At 51.3% G+C, this 15,549-nt stretch overlaps 1 protein-coding gene across 1 annotated transcript in view; it reads left to right on the top strand.

Moving 5' to 3' along the window:
* Window positions 1-15,549, top strand: part of unc5ca (unc-5 netrin receptor Ca) — a 157,704-nt gene that overhangs the window by 103,939 nt on the left and 38,216 nt on the right. The window contains 1 exon segment of the mRNA XM_064297316.1: window positions 2,263-2,366. Coding sequence (XP_064153386.1) covers window positions 2,263-2,366 — 104 coding nt within the window.

The following is a 15,549-nucleotide window of genomic DNA, read 5'->3' on the forward strand; positions in this document are numbered from 1 at the left end:
TGTGAAGTGTTCTGAGTGGTGGATTTACATGCGTGAGGATGCGGCACAACAGACATGCAGATAGATTAGTCACCCCTAAACACTTTATCGCTTTTATTATTATTCTTTTGTCTCATAAAACGGGGGTTTGTGTTCGGTGGTTTTGGTTCTTTTTTTTGCCCCCAGAATAATGGGTTTGGTAGGCACCCCCCCCCCCTCCTCCGCCCACAACACACTCATTTCCGGCTCTTGTACCCTGGCAGAGCGCGGGGGGGGGGGGGGGGTTCTGCTGTCGCTGGGCTGCGGTTGTGACTAATGGGTAGAGCATAGTACCGAGGTCCAGACACACACCCTTCAATCTGAGTAAAATGCCGAATGTAAAATTTCCCCAAATTGTAGTGGCTAAGTAAGTATTTAACTTGAGGCACCAGGTTGGAACTTATCTGTAGGTTTGAAGCTACAGCTCAGCGTAGGCTTAAGACTCATTTTTGTCAGTCCCTTGCCCTTGCTCTTATCAGTTGTCAGGAGGCTTGATGGATGTGAATTGCCTGTAACAGCGTCTGTGCTTGCAAGGCAGTTTGCTCTCTGATTTTCTCTGCTGCGGTTTCTCTGCTCTCTGATTGGCTCTGCTGTGGTTTCTCTGCTCTGTGATTGGCTCTGCTGCGGTTTCTCTGCTCTCCGATTGGCTCTGCTGCGGTTTCTCTGCTCTCTGATTGGCTGTGCTGGGGCTTTCTCGGCTCTCTGATTGGCTCTGCTGCGGTTTCTCTGCTCTCCGATTGGCTCTGCTGCGGTTTCTCTGCTCTCCGATTGGCTGTGCTGAGGCTTTCTCCCCTCACGCCTGCACTCACTCGCACTCTCCGAGCGGGCTCTCTCTCTCCGGGTGCGTTCTGAGTCACCGCCACTCTTTCCCATTTCAGCAGGGCTCTCCGGCTCGCTGAAAGTGGAGGAGCGGAGCGGTTGTTCCCAGGGAGAGGTGGAGAGAGCGGTCTTTGGACAGCCACTTCAGCCGCCTCTCGGCTGGACAGTGATTGCTCCTTTCTTCCCTTTTTCCATGGAAGAGCTCCAGGGATTTTCAAAGGCCTGTGTTTGGCCTGAGCCACCTACTAGCCCTCCAATCTTCTTCCTTTTGTACCGCTTCTCACCTCGCCCTTCCTCTTCATCCTTTCTTTCCTGTTACACTCTTCTTTCCTTTCTTTTTGTTTATCATCTTGCTTCCTCGTCATTTTAACCTCTTCAGGTCTTCCCTTTGTGTTTCTCCCTTCCTGTCTTTACTTTTCCTCTTTCTTTTTTCTTCTTCTTCCCTCTCCTGTCCCTGTTTTACCTCTGTTGAAGCAGAACAATGAGAGCTGCTTCACTTTCATAAAATAAACCTGTTTAAACGCTTCTCAGCCCTGTAATCTCCGCGCCCCCGTGAAAGAGAAGGTGGAAAACAAGTGGGGGCGTGGACTCGCTTCCTCCTCAGAAAGAGGGAAAAGCGCGTAATTACTGTCGCCCAGGCGTCTGAGAGAGACGAGCCCAGCGGCCCGAAGCTAAACAGCTCCGGAGCTGAGTGAGCGCGGAGCGCGAGCCCGCGGACCAATCACAGGGCGGCGCGTCCGAAGCAGGCCACGCGCCCGCCACTCCCGCTCTCTCCCGCTTATTTTGGGTCTGGCCCAATCCCCCCCCCCCCCCGGTCGCCCCGGAAACGGACGGACGGGAAGCGGCCGCTCTGCGGAACCCGAGCCCGCGGAGCCGGGGCTGGAGAAACGGCGTTTAGCATCTTCCCTCGCGAGAGCGGTGACAGCGCTGATCCATAAAGCACGTGATTTATGGCGGCTCATCCAAGGGCGCATTGAAAAGGCCTGTTTCCTGCTCGCGTTTTATCCTGCTGTGAAATATCAGGTTGACTGCCAGAAAATAAGGACAAAAGTTGGATTTATCTCCTATGGAGGGTCCATTTGGAGCATCACTTCTAAATCAGCGGCGGTACCGGCGTCGCTACGGAAACTTGGACGGCTCGGCGGCTAGAAAGAATGGGCCTGGTGTCTGACTGCAGAAAAACACTTTTCACAATTTTGATGAATCGATGAAGGGATTGGAGATAGATACTGATGGGAGGATTTGTGCCGTAGAGAATTTAAACTACAGAAAATCAAGATATTTCACTCTGTGGAACTGGTGTTCGTTTATTTGACGGTTCTGCTCCTAAACCTGTCTGGCGGCCGTTCCTTAATGACAAACTGTACAATAAAACGACGTCTGCTTTTTCCTCTCTCTCTCTTTCTCTCTCTCTCTCTCGCACAGACCTCAGGAAAACATTTGACCAGGAGCCGCTGGGGAAGGAGGTGTCTCTGGAACAGGAAGTGCTTCTGCAGTGCCGTCCGCCTGAGGGGATCCCCGCCGCTGAGGTAAGCGTCTGAAGGTCGTTAGAAGGTCGTTAGAAGGTCGTTAGAAGGTCATTAGGAGGTCATTAGTCCACCGGCAGCGGGCGCTACGTCTTCGCTAACGCGGCTCGGCCTCAAAGCAGTGGGTGAAGGCGCGTCGTCTACGCCACCCCTTTAGAGAAGGGTGACGCAGATGCGTTTCAGCATTTCAGAGTCTGTCGGGGTTGTGTTCATCGAGATGGCGGCCTGTCGCTTGCTGTTGGTTGGAGAGTACCGCCACCACGGCCATTTCTAGGACACGTGGAAGTGGATTATTATTTAAGTGTCATTTAAAGCGAGCTTGACAACAAACCATTGAGACGCTTCAGTGTTGCGTAGCGAGGGGGGAAAAATGTGGTTAAACATCGCAATCTGCGTAGGCCACACGGCCTCCCTAAAATTGTGCCGTGCTCCCCCCCCCCATGACAAATCTGTTGAAATGGACCAGAGAAAAGAGGAAACAAAGGGAAGAGAAAAAAAATCCTTGAGAGCTTTTCTCCCTTCCCCCCCCCCCCCCCCTCAGCTTGTGCCCAATGACTGAGCGGTGAAAGCCAGAACACGCTTAGGACACGCTTAGAACACGCTTAGGACACAGAACATTTTTTCCACCTCCGCCTCCCCTCCTCTCTCCGTCGCTGTCATTACCGTTTTCGGAAACGCCCGAACGCGCCCGGAAGACGAGCGGCGGGGGGAAAAAAATTACTCGCTCGATTTGTTAGCGCAGTTTAGCTCGATAGGCTTCAGGGCCTCTCCCACGCAGACAAATCATCTGCTTAATGTCTCATGACTACTGCTACCCACTCCATTTTACCAGCCGGGCCTCGATGCTGACATCTACTCTGCAGTTCCTCGCTATTTCCCACAATGCTTTCAGGGTCCCTCCTCTTATTAGCCTGCTAACCGGATTGTGGTGACCAGCCGCTCAGCCACACTATGAGCAGCGTTTGAGGAGCATGTCATTTTGTGTCATTCTTGGCTGGTCGTGGTGGTACAGGGGTTGGCAGGGGAGGCGCAGAGCCTGCTGGTTTTCATCGACACGCAACAGTTCATTGATAAATCAAAGCAGTGGATTATACGGTTTATTCCGGTGTCTCGGGTCTGAACCGGGACCAGGATCGCTGGCCCCTAGTTTGGCTGATGACCAGCGATCATGGCTCCTCCAGGTCGTTTGCGGTGCCCAGCGCTGTCGATGTTCTCGGGACTAACGATGGTGACTGCGTAAGGTTAAGCACAGACCTTGCGGCTCTGCAGAACACCTCCGAACCCACGCGCCCGGCCCCGGTCTCCAGCGTGTTCGACGCATAACCAGGACCCCAACCGCGCTCCTAACCAGCCCCCCCCCCCCGGGGCCCGGGCCTGTCTCTTAAAGCGAGGTTTTGAGAAAGCCGTGATTTCGCCAACTGAGCAGGGAAGAAAGAAAGAAAGAAAAAAGTCATTCTATACAAAAAGAACGAAACAGCATTACATCTTTTCAGAACTTCTTTCAGCTCTCTCCGCCACCCAACCCCCCACCCCCCCCCCCCCTCCCTTCGAGCCCTCCCTCTCTCTCTCTCTCTCTCTCTCTCTCTCCCGCTCTCCTCTCTCTCTCTCTCTCCCGCTCTCTCTCTCTCTCCGCTCTCTCTCTCTCTCTCTCTCTCCCTCTCTCCCTCTCTCTCCGCTCTCTCTCTCTCTCTCTCTCTCTCTCTCTCTCTCTCTCTCTCTCTCTCTCTCTCTCTCTCCCTCTCTCATGAAAGCCGGGGTTGAGCGGAGATGGGAGGGAGGTTAATACAGAGAGTCCGCGGCGGTGCGGAGCGGAGCAGAGCAGAGCGGAGCAGAGCAGAGTAGAGCTCGCTTTCATTATTTCTCTGAACTCAGCCGTTGTGAAGAGGGCCACTGCCACCGCCGCTGACCTAGAAAAGCTGAGGTGGGGGCGGGGGGGGGGGGGGATGGACGGGGGGCGGGGGGGACGGACGGAGCGCGGCTACCTTTATTGCGGGTGAAATTACTCGCGGTACGGGCTGGGCGAGATTGCGCGAGAGAGAGAGCCATTCAGGGGGTTCAAAATGGGGGACGGGACCTACAGTCTGGATGACTCTAAAATTGTTCTAAACTTGCCTTTTTTTGATCTCGCACTTTTTAGACATTATTGTTTCAGGCAGCGGCTCAAAGGAGGTCATGTTTCCGCCAGCAGTTCACATATTGAAATATATCCACTAGTGTTATGTTTTTTACCCTTCCTGAATGACACTCATCAGTCTACGAAGGAAAAACTATGGAATTATTTTCATCAGTGGTTATCGTTATTGCGTCATTCCAAAATAATTAAAGTCCTCCTGCTGCTTTGAACATACCATACGCTTAATTTACAGAATGTCTTACTGTAGCTTACAGCACTGTGGCCACCTTTGTGTGCTGTTGACCATTTCTTTAGATGGCATTTTTTCATTGATGAACTTTGACATTGTTTGAGCTGTTATTGTAATGGGACCATAGAACTTTATTGAAAAATGAGCCAAAATTACAAGGAGCGCACATGTCAGTGCTGTTCTGTCTGTGCGAGACAGCGAGAGCAGCACAGAGGAGACAATCGCCCCGAGCATCTGAAGGGCTTTGATCAGACCACACATCCATCTCTCCGTTCCCCCCCCCCCCCCCCCGAGGGCAGACTCGCTGAGCCACCCAGCCTGAAACAGAGCTCTCCGGCCTCAGCCTGGGCTGTAGATCACCGTGACTAATCCCCGCGTCCTGCCAGAGGTCAGAAAGCAGTCCCTGCTCATTCCACAGTAGATCAGTATCTGCTGCAGGGAGGGACAGTCTGGCCTGGGGGGGGACAGAGGGACACCATGTGCTACACGTGTCTCCCCCAAGGCCGTTGGGTCTCTGTTTAACTGCTGATCTTGGGAACTCCAGCTAAATGGTGTCAACCATCTTGGTTTTGCGTGGTACTCTTTGGTACTGTACTGTAGCCGGACAACATGCACGACTGGAAATATAATTGCGAACAAAGTTGGGAGCTGCTGGACCCGGGAGAGGTGGGGATAGGGGATCCCAGTTGGACTGACGTTGAAGGTGGGGACCGAGATAGGACCAGGGGAAAAATACCAGTTACATTTCTTCCATGAATTCCTGTGACCGGACATTACATTGTCCAGTTGGGAGCACAAACCGGACCTGTATTTGAATTATTTGAAAACCAGATATTTTGGTCAAAAACCAGATGTCTGGCAACCCTAGGTGCAACTGAGCTCTGTCACATCTCAGATCAGTACACATTCTCTAGATTCATGCTGCTCCATCACTGGCAGCTGATCCGAGATCAGCACACATGCTCTAGAGTCAGGCTGCTCAGTCACGGGCAGCAGGCTCGTCTGTCTCCTTGCGTTTGGTTTCGGGACTTGCGGTTTGGGAAATGGGGACCAGCTGTTCACACACTGGAACTCAGAAGTACAAAAGTACAGGTCCCCCCCGGAGGGAGTGGCGCGGTGTGGCCACGCTACGGGGGCGTGGGGCAGCTCTGGAGGCCCCCTCCTGCCGAGCCCCCTGACCCGGTCCTCCTGGCCCACCCAGCAGAGCCCCGTTTGGCAGGGGAAGCAGCCAGGCGAGGCCCCTGCTCCATGTAGGCCTAGTGAAGGAGAACCAAAAGTCTTCCTGATTGGCGGTTAGCTTTGGCTGCTTGACAACACAAGCCTCACGGAAGCAGGAATGCAAGGCCGTAAATGATCTCTGAGCAAACTGGAAGGGGCGTCTGTGCCTTGCGAACAGTAACCAGTAGCCTGGCCTACAACACCCCCTAATTACTCACCAGGAACTTTCCCTCAATTTTTTTTCCCCTGCAAGTAAATCAATTAAAAGTATTACATTCAAAAAAGAAAAGAAAGAAAAAAACCACAAACATTCCAGAGAAAATTGCTCCTAAGTAAGGGTTTGCTCTTGACTGTACACGGCTGGCTGTCTCGAAGCAGTGGCTGATGGGAAAATGAGCGAGAGCATGCGACTTCAGAACGATCCGGGGAAAAAAAAAACGTGGAAATGCGTGCATGTGTTTATACGGGAGCGGGCTTAAAAATAACTTGAAAAACAAGAAATATATCAGAGGAGAGGAAGATGAAGACAGACAGCAAGAATGCGTAATGAGAAGCTGCGCTTCTGAGAGGAGTGACTGCCGGCTCGGTCTTGCAAGGGCCTTTTTTGATCTGGCGAGATGAGCTGTCGGTTCTCTTTGGGGCGCCCTGTCGGGACGTCTTCCCAAAAGATGCCCCGCAATTAGGGCTGTGTCAGATTTAAAGACAAACTGCCGCTGCCCATGTGAGACGTCTCTGGGCTGCGGTGGGCGTGGCGCTGTTATTTACAGGATGACCGCGGGCTGCAGTCACGCAGCTCAGACTCCGCCCTGAGGGAGGCGCTCTGCAGTTCATCCTGACTGGAGCGGCTGGCTTATAGTGAGCTCCCACACACACATACCGCACACACACACACATACCACACACACGCACACCCACACACACACACATCCACACACACGTACATACACGCACACACATACACACACACACATGCACACACACACATACATACACGCACACACACGCACATACACACACATGCATACACACCACACATACACACACACACACACACACAAGCAAACAACGCACAGGCATACACACACACACAGTGAATGCAGAAATACACACATACTCCTGTATTCTCTCTCTGTATCTCACACACACACACACACACACACACACACACACACGCACATACAGTCTGCATGCACAAGCACGCAAATACCCATACACTCACACTCGCACAAATACACACTGTAGAAAGGCACTATCTATTTCACAATCGCAATCATACTTTTTTAGAAAGTGGGTCTGTTTAGTGTTTGAAATCTGGTGCCAGTTATGCATAAGGCTGAGCATATTCAGCAACGGATATAGAACAGAACATCTGCCTGAGAATGAAAACCACAACAGTGGGCTTCTCATATAACCCTGGCCGTCTGAAGCATTATGTCATTTCTTTGCTCCCATACTGTAGAAGAGATTGTCGATATTCAATCTGCAATCAATCTGCTGTCTGCCTGTCCCTGTTTTCTGTACCAGAACATTTTTTAAATCTGAGACTACAACTGCGTGGCATTTGGTGACATGTTAGAATTCAGTGAAGTTTGCTGTTCAATGTTATTTTTATTTTTTTGTATCATGAAAATGATTAAAATTATGTGAGGGAGAATATTACTGTAAAAATGTCATCTTGTAACAGTGATGAATTGCACTGATACCGGCAGCTTTCACTATCGATTTTATCTCTAACACTGGCCAGTGTTGTCAATAATAGAGATCTGTCTCATGCAATCACACTAGACCTCAGGACGACAAGTTCTGAACTCATGTGGTTACCGTTGATGGTGTATTAAAAATCATTCCATAGAAGTGCTGTTCATCACACTTACTTATGCTAGCGTCGACATTATAGGCATCGTGTATTACCCATAGTACATAGCTGCAGAACGTCACAGTGGTGCAGTGGGTAGTGCCTCCAAGCTCCAGGACTGTGCATTTAAACAGTGCAGTTGTTTCAGGGAGCATCAGCCTAATTACATGTGAATGTGGGTGGAGTCTGGGTTGGGGTCAGTGGTTAGTGGTCTAATGAATGTGTAAAGCAGGGAATGTTGTTTTTCACGACAGCTTTGCGTCTGGGCAGCACATGCGCTAGCCAGCTCGCTAACCGTTAGCCAACTAGCTTACGCTGCCGGTCGACACACGTTTCTGGTTATGGTTGTCACATCGTATTGGTCAAGACAGCGACGTTGCTGGCCTACTTAGCGCCCAGACGCTACACAAAAGCGAGCCAGACCTGCGCACTTATCTGCTGCTACGGGGACACTGCCAGCACTGCACATTCAGCTTGAGAAAGAGAGCAAGCAGGCATTTATCTTGACCCTTTTTTTTTTTTCTCCACAAAGTAAATGTGGGCATTCTGCCCGAAAAAGCGCAGCAGAACTTTGGGTGGGGCGGGGGGGGGGGGGGCTCTGGAATAGCGCCGCAATTGTGTAATTCAAGTAAATTATGAATCGCGAATAAATGAAGCGGTTCACTGAGGGGGTGTCCGTCTGGCGTTACCGCTCGCGTCGGGCCGAGTCGAGGCCGCCATGTTGGGGCCCTAATGCGTTCTCATAGTGTCGCTCGCGTCGGCCCCAACAGGAAGGTAAATTTGCTATTTGTCTTTTTCCCTTTTGTCTTCCCCGCAATTCTTCAATTAAGCGAGCACTCGAGCGTTGGGTGAGCGAGGGGAAGGGGAGAGAGAGAGAGAGAGAGAGAGAGAGTGATGTTTGTGTGGGCTTCTCCTCTTTTGAGAGCGTTCCCCATTCATCTCTTTTATGGACTCCTTTCATTAACTCTGAAAGGGGCGGCAAACGGACCCTTTCACCCTCCCCCGCTTAAACACAGCCGCTTGGCCCGGCCGTAAAAGACCATTAAAATGTACAAGCTGCGAAATGCCGCTCCTTTTCTTCCTCTCCCTTTTCACTCGTCCCCGCGCCCCCACCCCCGCCCCGCGGGTCGCCTGCCGTTGTCCTCCCAGAGAAAGGCGGGGGGGTCAGAGGTCGACGGCGCGGGCGGGGGCGGGCGGGCCGGTCGCCACGGAAGCGAGGTTGGCGGTCAGGCAGCCGGTGGCGGCGCCCGGGGTCCCGCCGTGTTGTCAGGGGCGACGAGGCGGACCCACGCCGCGTGGGGGAGCTCTCTCAGGCATGACAAACGCCCACATTGTTCAGCGGAGAATAATGCGCTGTCTGGGAAACTGGGAAACACTTTCTCTACCCTGTACACTGCATCACAAATACAGTAGAGCAGGAGGACATGGGAAACTGGGAAACACCTTTCTCTACACTGTACAGTGCATCACAAATACAGTAGAGCAGGAGGACATGGGAAACTGGGAAACACTTTCTCTACACTGTACAGTGCATCACAAATACAGTAGAGCAGGAGGACATGGGAAACTGGGAAACACTTTCTCTACACTGTACACTGCATCACAAATACAGTAGAGCAGGAGGAAACGAGGAACGCTGCTGATGGGGGGGGCGGTTTGCAGCCCCTCACTGCTTCTCGCATGTCTGTTGTTGCTTGTCTTGTGTTTTCCTTTGTTTTGTTTTTGTGAATGTGTTTGTTTTGTTTCTTCTTGTGCTGTTGGGGGTGAGAGTGACTGTTTGTGGGGTGTCGCGCGTGTGTACGTGTGATGCTTTGCAGTGTGATATTTGTGTTTTGATGCATTGTGTGCTTCTTTGTGTGCTTGCTGGATATGGTTGTGCATGCGTGTGTGCATGTATGTGTGTATGCGTGTGTGTGTTAGTTTGCAGGGTAATGGGTAAACGGTGTGTGTGTGTGTGTGTGTGTGTGTGTGTGTTAGTTTGTGTGTTCTGCAGCGGTCCTGTAAGAGCGGGCCCTGTGACTGCACCGGACGTTAATACTCTCGGTAAGAAGACTCGCTGGTCCCAGGAGCAGAAAAGCTTCAAGTGCTGTTTATGGCTGTGTGATGCTCTTTAACCTGTCTGCTGAAGTTATCAGCCAGAGCGGATAGCCCTTTCCCCCACACACTGACACACACACACACACACACACACACTCTCAGACACCCAGTCTTCTGCAGCGCTTGCACGCAAACACACACTTTCAGCAAACCTGGACGGGAAGGTTCTGTGAAATGGCCAATTGGCGCTTAATGAAAAATGCTGACCCTCCTATCAGAGCTTAAGTGCTGTGGAAGACTGTGAGCTGTGCTGCAAGCCTCTTTAGCCACTGCTATTGTTGAGTCAACAAGGACATGGTCTGCTCTGAAGCTAAAGAGAGTCTGACTGAGAGAGAGAGAGAGAGAGAATGTGCACAAAACAACTGTCATTTGAAGACAAGGAAATTCACACCGTGGAAACTGTCCTTGCCAGAAATGTTCCTGTGCCTGTATGTGAGAGTGGGTGTTTGAGTATTGAGGTGATCTAGTGTGCATTGTGTTGTTCAATGTGTGCATTCGACGGAGGGAGGGTGTGTGTGTGTGTTTTTGTGTGCCTGTGTGTGAGTGTGAGTGTATATGTTTGTGTGTGTGTGTGGGTGTGTGCCTGTGTGTGTGTGTGTGTGTGGGTGTGTGTTTGTGCATTAGCTCGTGTTTTGCAGTCTGTAGTCTTCTTATGCCGTCTGCATTTGCCGATTCATAAACGCACATCTGTTTGGTTTTTTTTTTTTTTTTTCCTCAGAAAACACTTTTGGTTGAGTGGCAATTAAAAGGGATTTATAGTTGGCCAATTAGTGTATTATTTAACACTCTCGTATGATAATGAAGTGTCAGTATTCCCCGCAGAACGAGTCAGCTGGTGTGATATTTATCATTTACAGAGTATCGATATGGAGTGTGGCGTCCATATGTGTGAAAATGCACTCGAGTTTCCTCCTGTGGTAGCATACTTTCTAAGTGCTGTCAGGCTGAGCTGGGCCCTGTCCCAGATCCATTTAAAGAGAAATGTTAAAGTTTATGCACACAGGCACAACTGGGTCTTGTTAGGTCACCCGGAGAACACTGAAACACACTCTGCAGTCTGGCCCGGCGTGTTGAGGAGGAGTGCTGAATGCTAAAGTACTTAGCGCTCGGAGTGCTGCAGGAAGCGTCTCTTCATCGCGAGGGACCCCAGGGGTGGGGAACGCATTTGGAAAAAAAAAAGACCAAACCAACCTCCCCCCCCCCCCCCGGCGACCCGTAACCAAAGGGCCTGCGCCGCACGTCCCCACCTGTCAGTCACGTCAGCACTCGGACCCCGGCGCCTTTGAGCGCGCTCAGTGCGGACGCGCTTCCTGCTAACGGCGGCTCGAGCCACGCGCTCTGCGGGACCGCCTGTCCGTCATCGGGACGCGGGTGGCGAACGCTGGCGGTATGTCACCCCCCCTCCCCCCCCCCCACACCCCCCCCCCCCCCGTGCAGGTCCCGCCGTGTTTCCCACAGGGGGAAGCGCAGACGTTCCGCTCCTTTCCGGAAGGTTCCGCTGCCGGTTTCTCCTCCTTCCTTTTTCGTGGCTTTCCTGGCAGCCCGTCCCCCCCGTCCCCTCGTCCCCCCGTTTGCGTGATACACCCGCGGAGACACGGGGGGGGGGTGGGCGTAATGGATCACTTCGGAGTGAGCGCACCTGTGTACGCCCCAGGGCCGTCCTGCACCCCGCCCGCCCCCCGCACCCCCGTACGCACTCCGGAGAGCCCAGCTCAGCAACATCTGGGGTTTGATTTATGACCACTTCCCACCCCCCGCCCCTCCTACCCCCCCACCCCAAAATATCTGGGACTCTGACTTCATCATCTGGCATTGCGAACCCTTCCCTCTTCCGCTGCAGTCGTCAGCTTCAGGGTAGGAGCAGTCTCATTCGCTCCCATTAAACACCTGCAGTACACAGATTACCTGCTCTCTTACGCTGGGGCTAAGCATGTGCATTAGGCCCATTTCACAAGCTGAGCGCACTGGTGTTCTGTGTTTATAGGATGGGTTATGATTCATAAAGTGTTAGTGTTTGGAGCTTTTAGATGCACAGAAAATTTCTCATTATCTGATATAGCTTTATGTGAACTCTGAACAGATTTTATCGAAAAGAGACCACGTGTGCACAGTTTATGCTAGGGGTAAAAATGTTCAATTTTTGTCATATAGTCTGCTTTTGTTAGTGTTTTCCCAGCTCGTCATTGCAATGAGCTGGCTTGCCTAGGTAATTAAATCAGTAGGTAGTAGTTCAGTAAGATTGTTTTAAGATCTCATTGAACATTAATGTGTTAAGAGGTAACTTTATTGGCAGTTGTTCAAGCTCATGTTTCTAATCAGCCGCTAACCACTTGTGTTGAGATTACTTGGGCGTCTCATGGTACTTTTAATTTAAGCTGAATAATTAATTAGGGGCGCAGATGATTCGATGTAAAATGAAACCACTGTGGAGGGTGTTTGGGGAAAGCTTGTTTCCTGGAAGGCTTCGACCCTTTTCTGCATGCAGAGCACCGGAGCAGCGCTTCCTTATCGCGTACATCTGAGGAGTCCTTCGTCATCATTAAACCAACATTTTTCAGGCGCTTTTATGTTGTTTGACGAATTGAAGCCGGGGGATTTTTCCATTCCGATGAAATAAAACGCGCGCAGAAATGTAGGTCACGATAAGCTGCAGGAAGGGGTCTGATAAGAGGGGTCTGTTTGTAGGAAGTGCTTCGATACCGGAGAAGGGCCTTCCAAAAAAAAAGCCCTGCCCAGCCCACAATCCCCTCCTGGAGCTCGTTTATCCCCTCTCTTCTTTTCTTCCCCCTTCCTTCTTCTGTTCTTGCGCGGCGGTGCGAACGCTGGCGTTTCCTGTTCTCCTTTCGAGCTGTTTGGCCCGGTCCCCGGCGGGCTGGGCTGTGCCGGTGATTACCGCCGGTTAGCCTGACTCAGAGCCCCTCTGAGACCTCACTTCCACAGCACTGTGAGGCGCAGGTGTAAAAATAACCCCTGGCCCAGCGCGACTGGGGACACGGCACGAGAGAACCCATTTACACCCTCCCTCTGTCTTTCTCCCTCTCTCTCCCTCCCTCTTCTCTTCTCCCTCCTCTCTCCTCCTCTTCTCTATCCCTCTCTCTCTCTCCCTCTTCTCCTTCCTCTCTCTCCCTCTTCTCCTCCCTCTCTCCCTCTTCTCTCCCTCTATCTCCCTTCCTCTCCTCTATCTCCCTTCCTCTCTCTCCCTATCTCTCTCACTCTATCCCTTACCTCTCTCTCCCTCTCTCTCCCTCTTTCCCTCACTCTCTCTTTCACTCTGTCTCTCTCCCTCACTTTCACTCTCACTCTCTCTTTCTCTCCTTCTCTCTCTCCCCCCGTCTCTCACTCTATCCCTTGCCTCTCTCTTTCTCTCTCTCTCTCTCTCTCTCTCTCTCTCTCCCTCCCTCTCTCTCTACCCTCTCTGTTTTTCTCTCTCTCTTCCTGCCTCTTTCCTTCTCTCTCTCCATCTCCCCCCCAACACCAAAACCAAAGCCAAGAGCAAGTATCCCAAACTCCTTGCCTAACTTTTTGCAGCATTAACACAAAAAAAATGGCGGTTCAGACTGACTGTTTGTTTGGGAACGGAGAAAAAAAAATGAATCTGTCTGTCTTTCCTTTTTTCCCCGTGTTCTGGGCTTTCCGTGCCGAGGTTTTCAGACGCAGAGATTAGACGCCGTGCCTCTCCGTCTTTGAACTCTTCCAGCGGCTCAGAGCGCCGTTAATTTGAGTTAAAAGGTAAAGCCCTGCGGAGAGAGGCAGAGTCTGTGGAGAAACGCGGGAGACGGGGGGTATTACAGGTTTAAAAAAAGGATTTGCATAATTCAGAGTCTCTCCGAAAGTGGAACGCGCGAGATTCCGAAAAATGAAAGAGGAAGAACGAGGGGGGGCGGGGTGGGAAATAAATAAATAAATAAAACAAACGTGTTTAAGATTGCCCTCTCTTATCCTAAAAGCCTCTCAGATCTCTGCTGGTGTTAAAACCAGACTCAGACTACAAACCGAGTAGAAGGGAGGGGTTTGTCTAATGGTGGGACGCGGGGAGTCCCGGAGGAAAACTGGCAAATTGGAGACTGAATCGAGGTCGCCGGGTTGCCGAACTCTCTACTTCTTCTGGGCACTTCGGGTGAGACACACAACTCTGTGGTAACAGGAGGGTAAGCCCTTGTTTTTCCACCAACCGTGATTAGGCCGCATTCTTCAGGACACTACACACCAGTACATTCATAGCACATAACACTAGTAAAAGTTTTTTGTCCAGTGGTCTGAAACAGTTTACTCAGACATTAATGGAGTTTTGGGGCACCATCTCTGGTGAGGCTCAGACCTGGCTGTTCGATGCGTTGAAGTTGAATTTGGGTCCCGGAACACGAGAACCGTTACTCTTCCTCCACAAGCCTCGGAGATGAATCATCTGCGAAATGATAAACAGGCAGTTTGTCAGCGTTTTGTTTTGCAGGCCACGTCCGTGTGGACTCTTCCAGACCCCGTTAGCCTCTCAAGAGTACGGACACGCACCCCGGCGACTCACGGAATTAAACTCACATTAGCCTGATCTGATTGGGTTTGAATTGAATAATTGGCTTGTAATAGCTTTTCCTCTTAGGCTAATGGGCAATTTAATTCACGGTCTCAGTGGTCACTTAGATGGAGAAGGAAGCGGATGTCAGGGTAGAGCGAGTGCTGTTCCTGCCCTGCATTACCCCCCCGCACGCTGCTGTGTTTGTGTCCTCCCTCTAGTGCCCACTCCATCTGGGGAATGTGTCTGGCAGAAGAGGAGAAGAATTCCCTCCTTTTTCTGCTTATTTCACTGTGTGTTGTCTCTCCTCTGATTCTGTTTCCCTGTCTCTGTGGTGTTTGTGCTTTTTTTACTGTGTGTTGTCTCTCCTCTGATTCTGCTTCCCTGTCTCTATGGTGTTTGTGCTTTTTTACTGCGTGCTGTCTCTCCTCTGATTCTGTTTCCCTGTCTCTGTGGTTTTGCTTATGTGCTGCTCCTCTTCGCCTGTCTCTATGGTGTTTGTGCTTTTTTACTGCGTGCTGTCTCTCCTCTGATTCTGTTTCCCTGTCTCTGTGGTGTTTCTGCTGATGGGCAGACTCAGGCTCTTGATACCAAGCTGACATGTGGCAATTTCCCAGCATCAATGGCGACAAATGTGCCAATTATGTTAATGAATCTCCGGGTGCCAATCAGTCAATAATGAGCAAGAGCACATCTGCTTCAGTGTGGGCCTGTGCCTGAGAGTGTGTGTGTGTGTGTGTGTGTGTGTGCCTGAGCGTGTGTGTGTGTGTGTGTGTGTGTGTGTGCCTGAGCGTGTGTGTGTGTGTGTGTGTGTGCCTGAGTGTGTGTGGTGTGTGTGTGTGTGTGTGTGTGTGTGTGTGTGTGCCTGAGAGTGTGTATGTGTGTGTGTGTGTGTGTGTGTGCCTGAGCGTGTGTGTGTGTGTGTATGTGTGTGTGTGTGTGTGTGCCTGTGTGTCTGTGCCTGAGCATGTGTGTGTGTGTCTGAGCGTCAGTGTGGGTGTACCTGCAAGTCGAGGTTTTAGACCGAGCATTGTGTAAAGTGTTCCACGAGATTTGTGTGTGTGTGTGTGTGCAGTGTGGTGTGTCCTGTGCGTGGTTAGTTAGCTGAGTGCATTATGAATGTCTGCTCTCTATGTCTGTATG

Source organism: Anguilla rostrata, chromosome 10, assembly GCF_018555375.3.
Source record: "Anguilla rostrata isolate EN2019 chromosome 10, ASM1855537v3, whole genome shotgun sequence".
Lineage (NCBI taxonomy): Eukaryota > Metazoa > Chordata > Actinopteri > Anguilliformes > Anguillidae > Anguilla > Anguilla rostrata.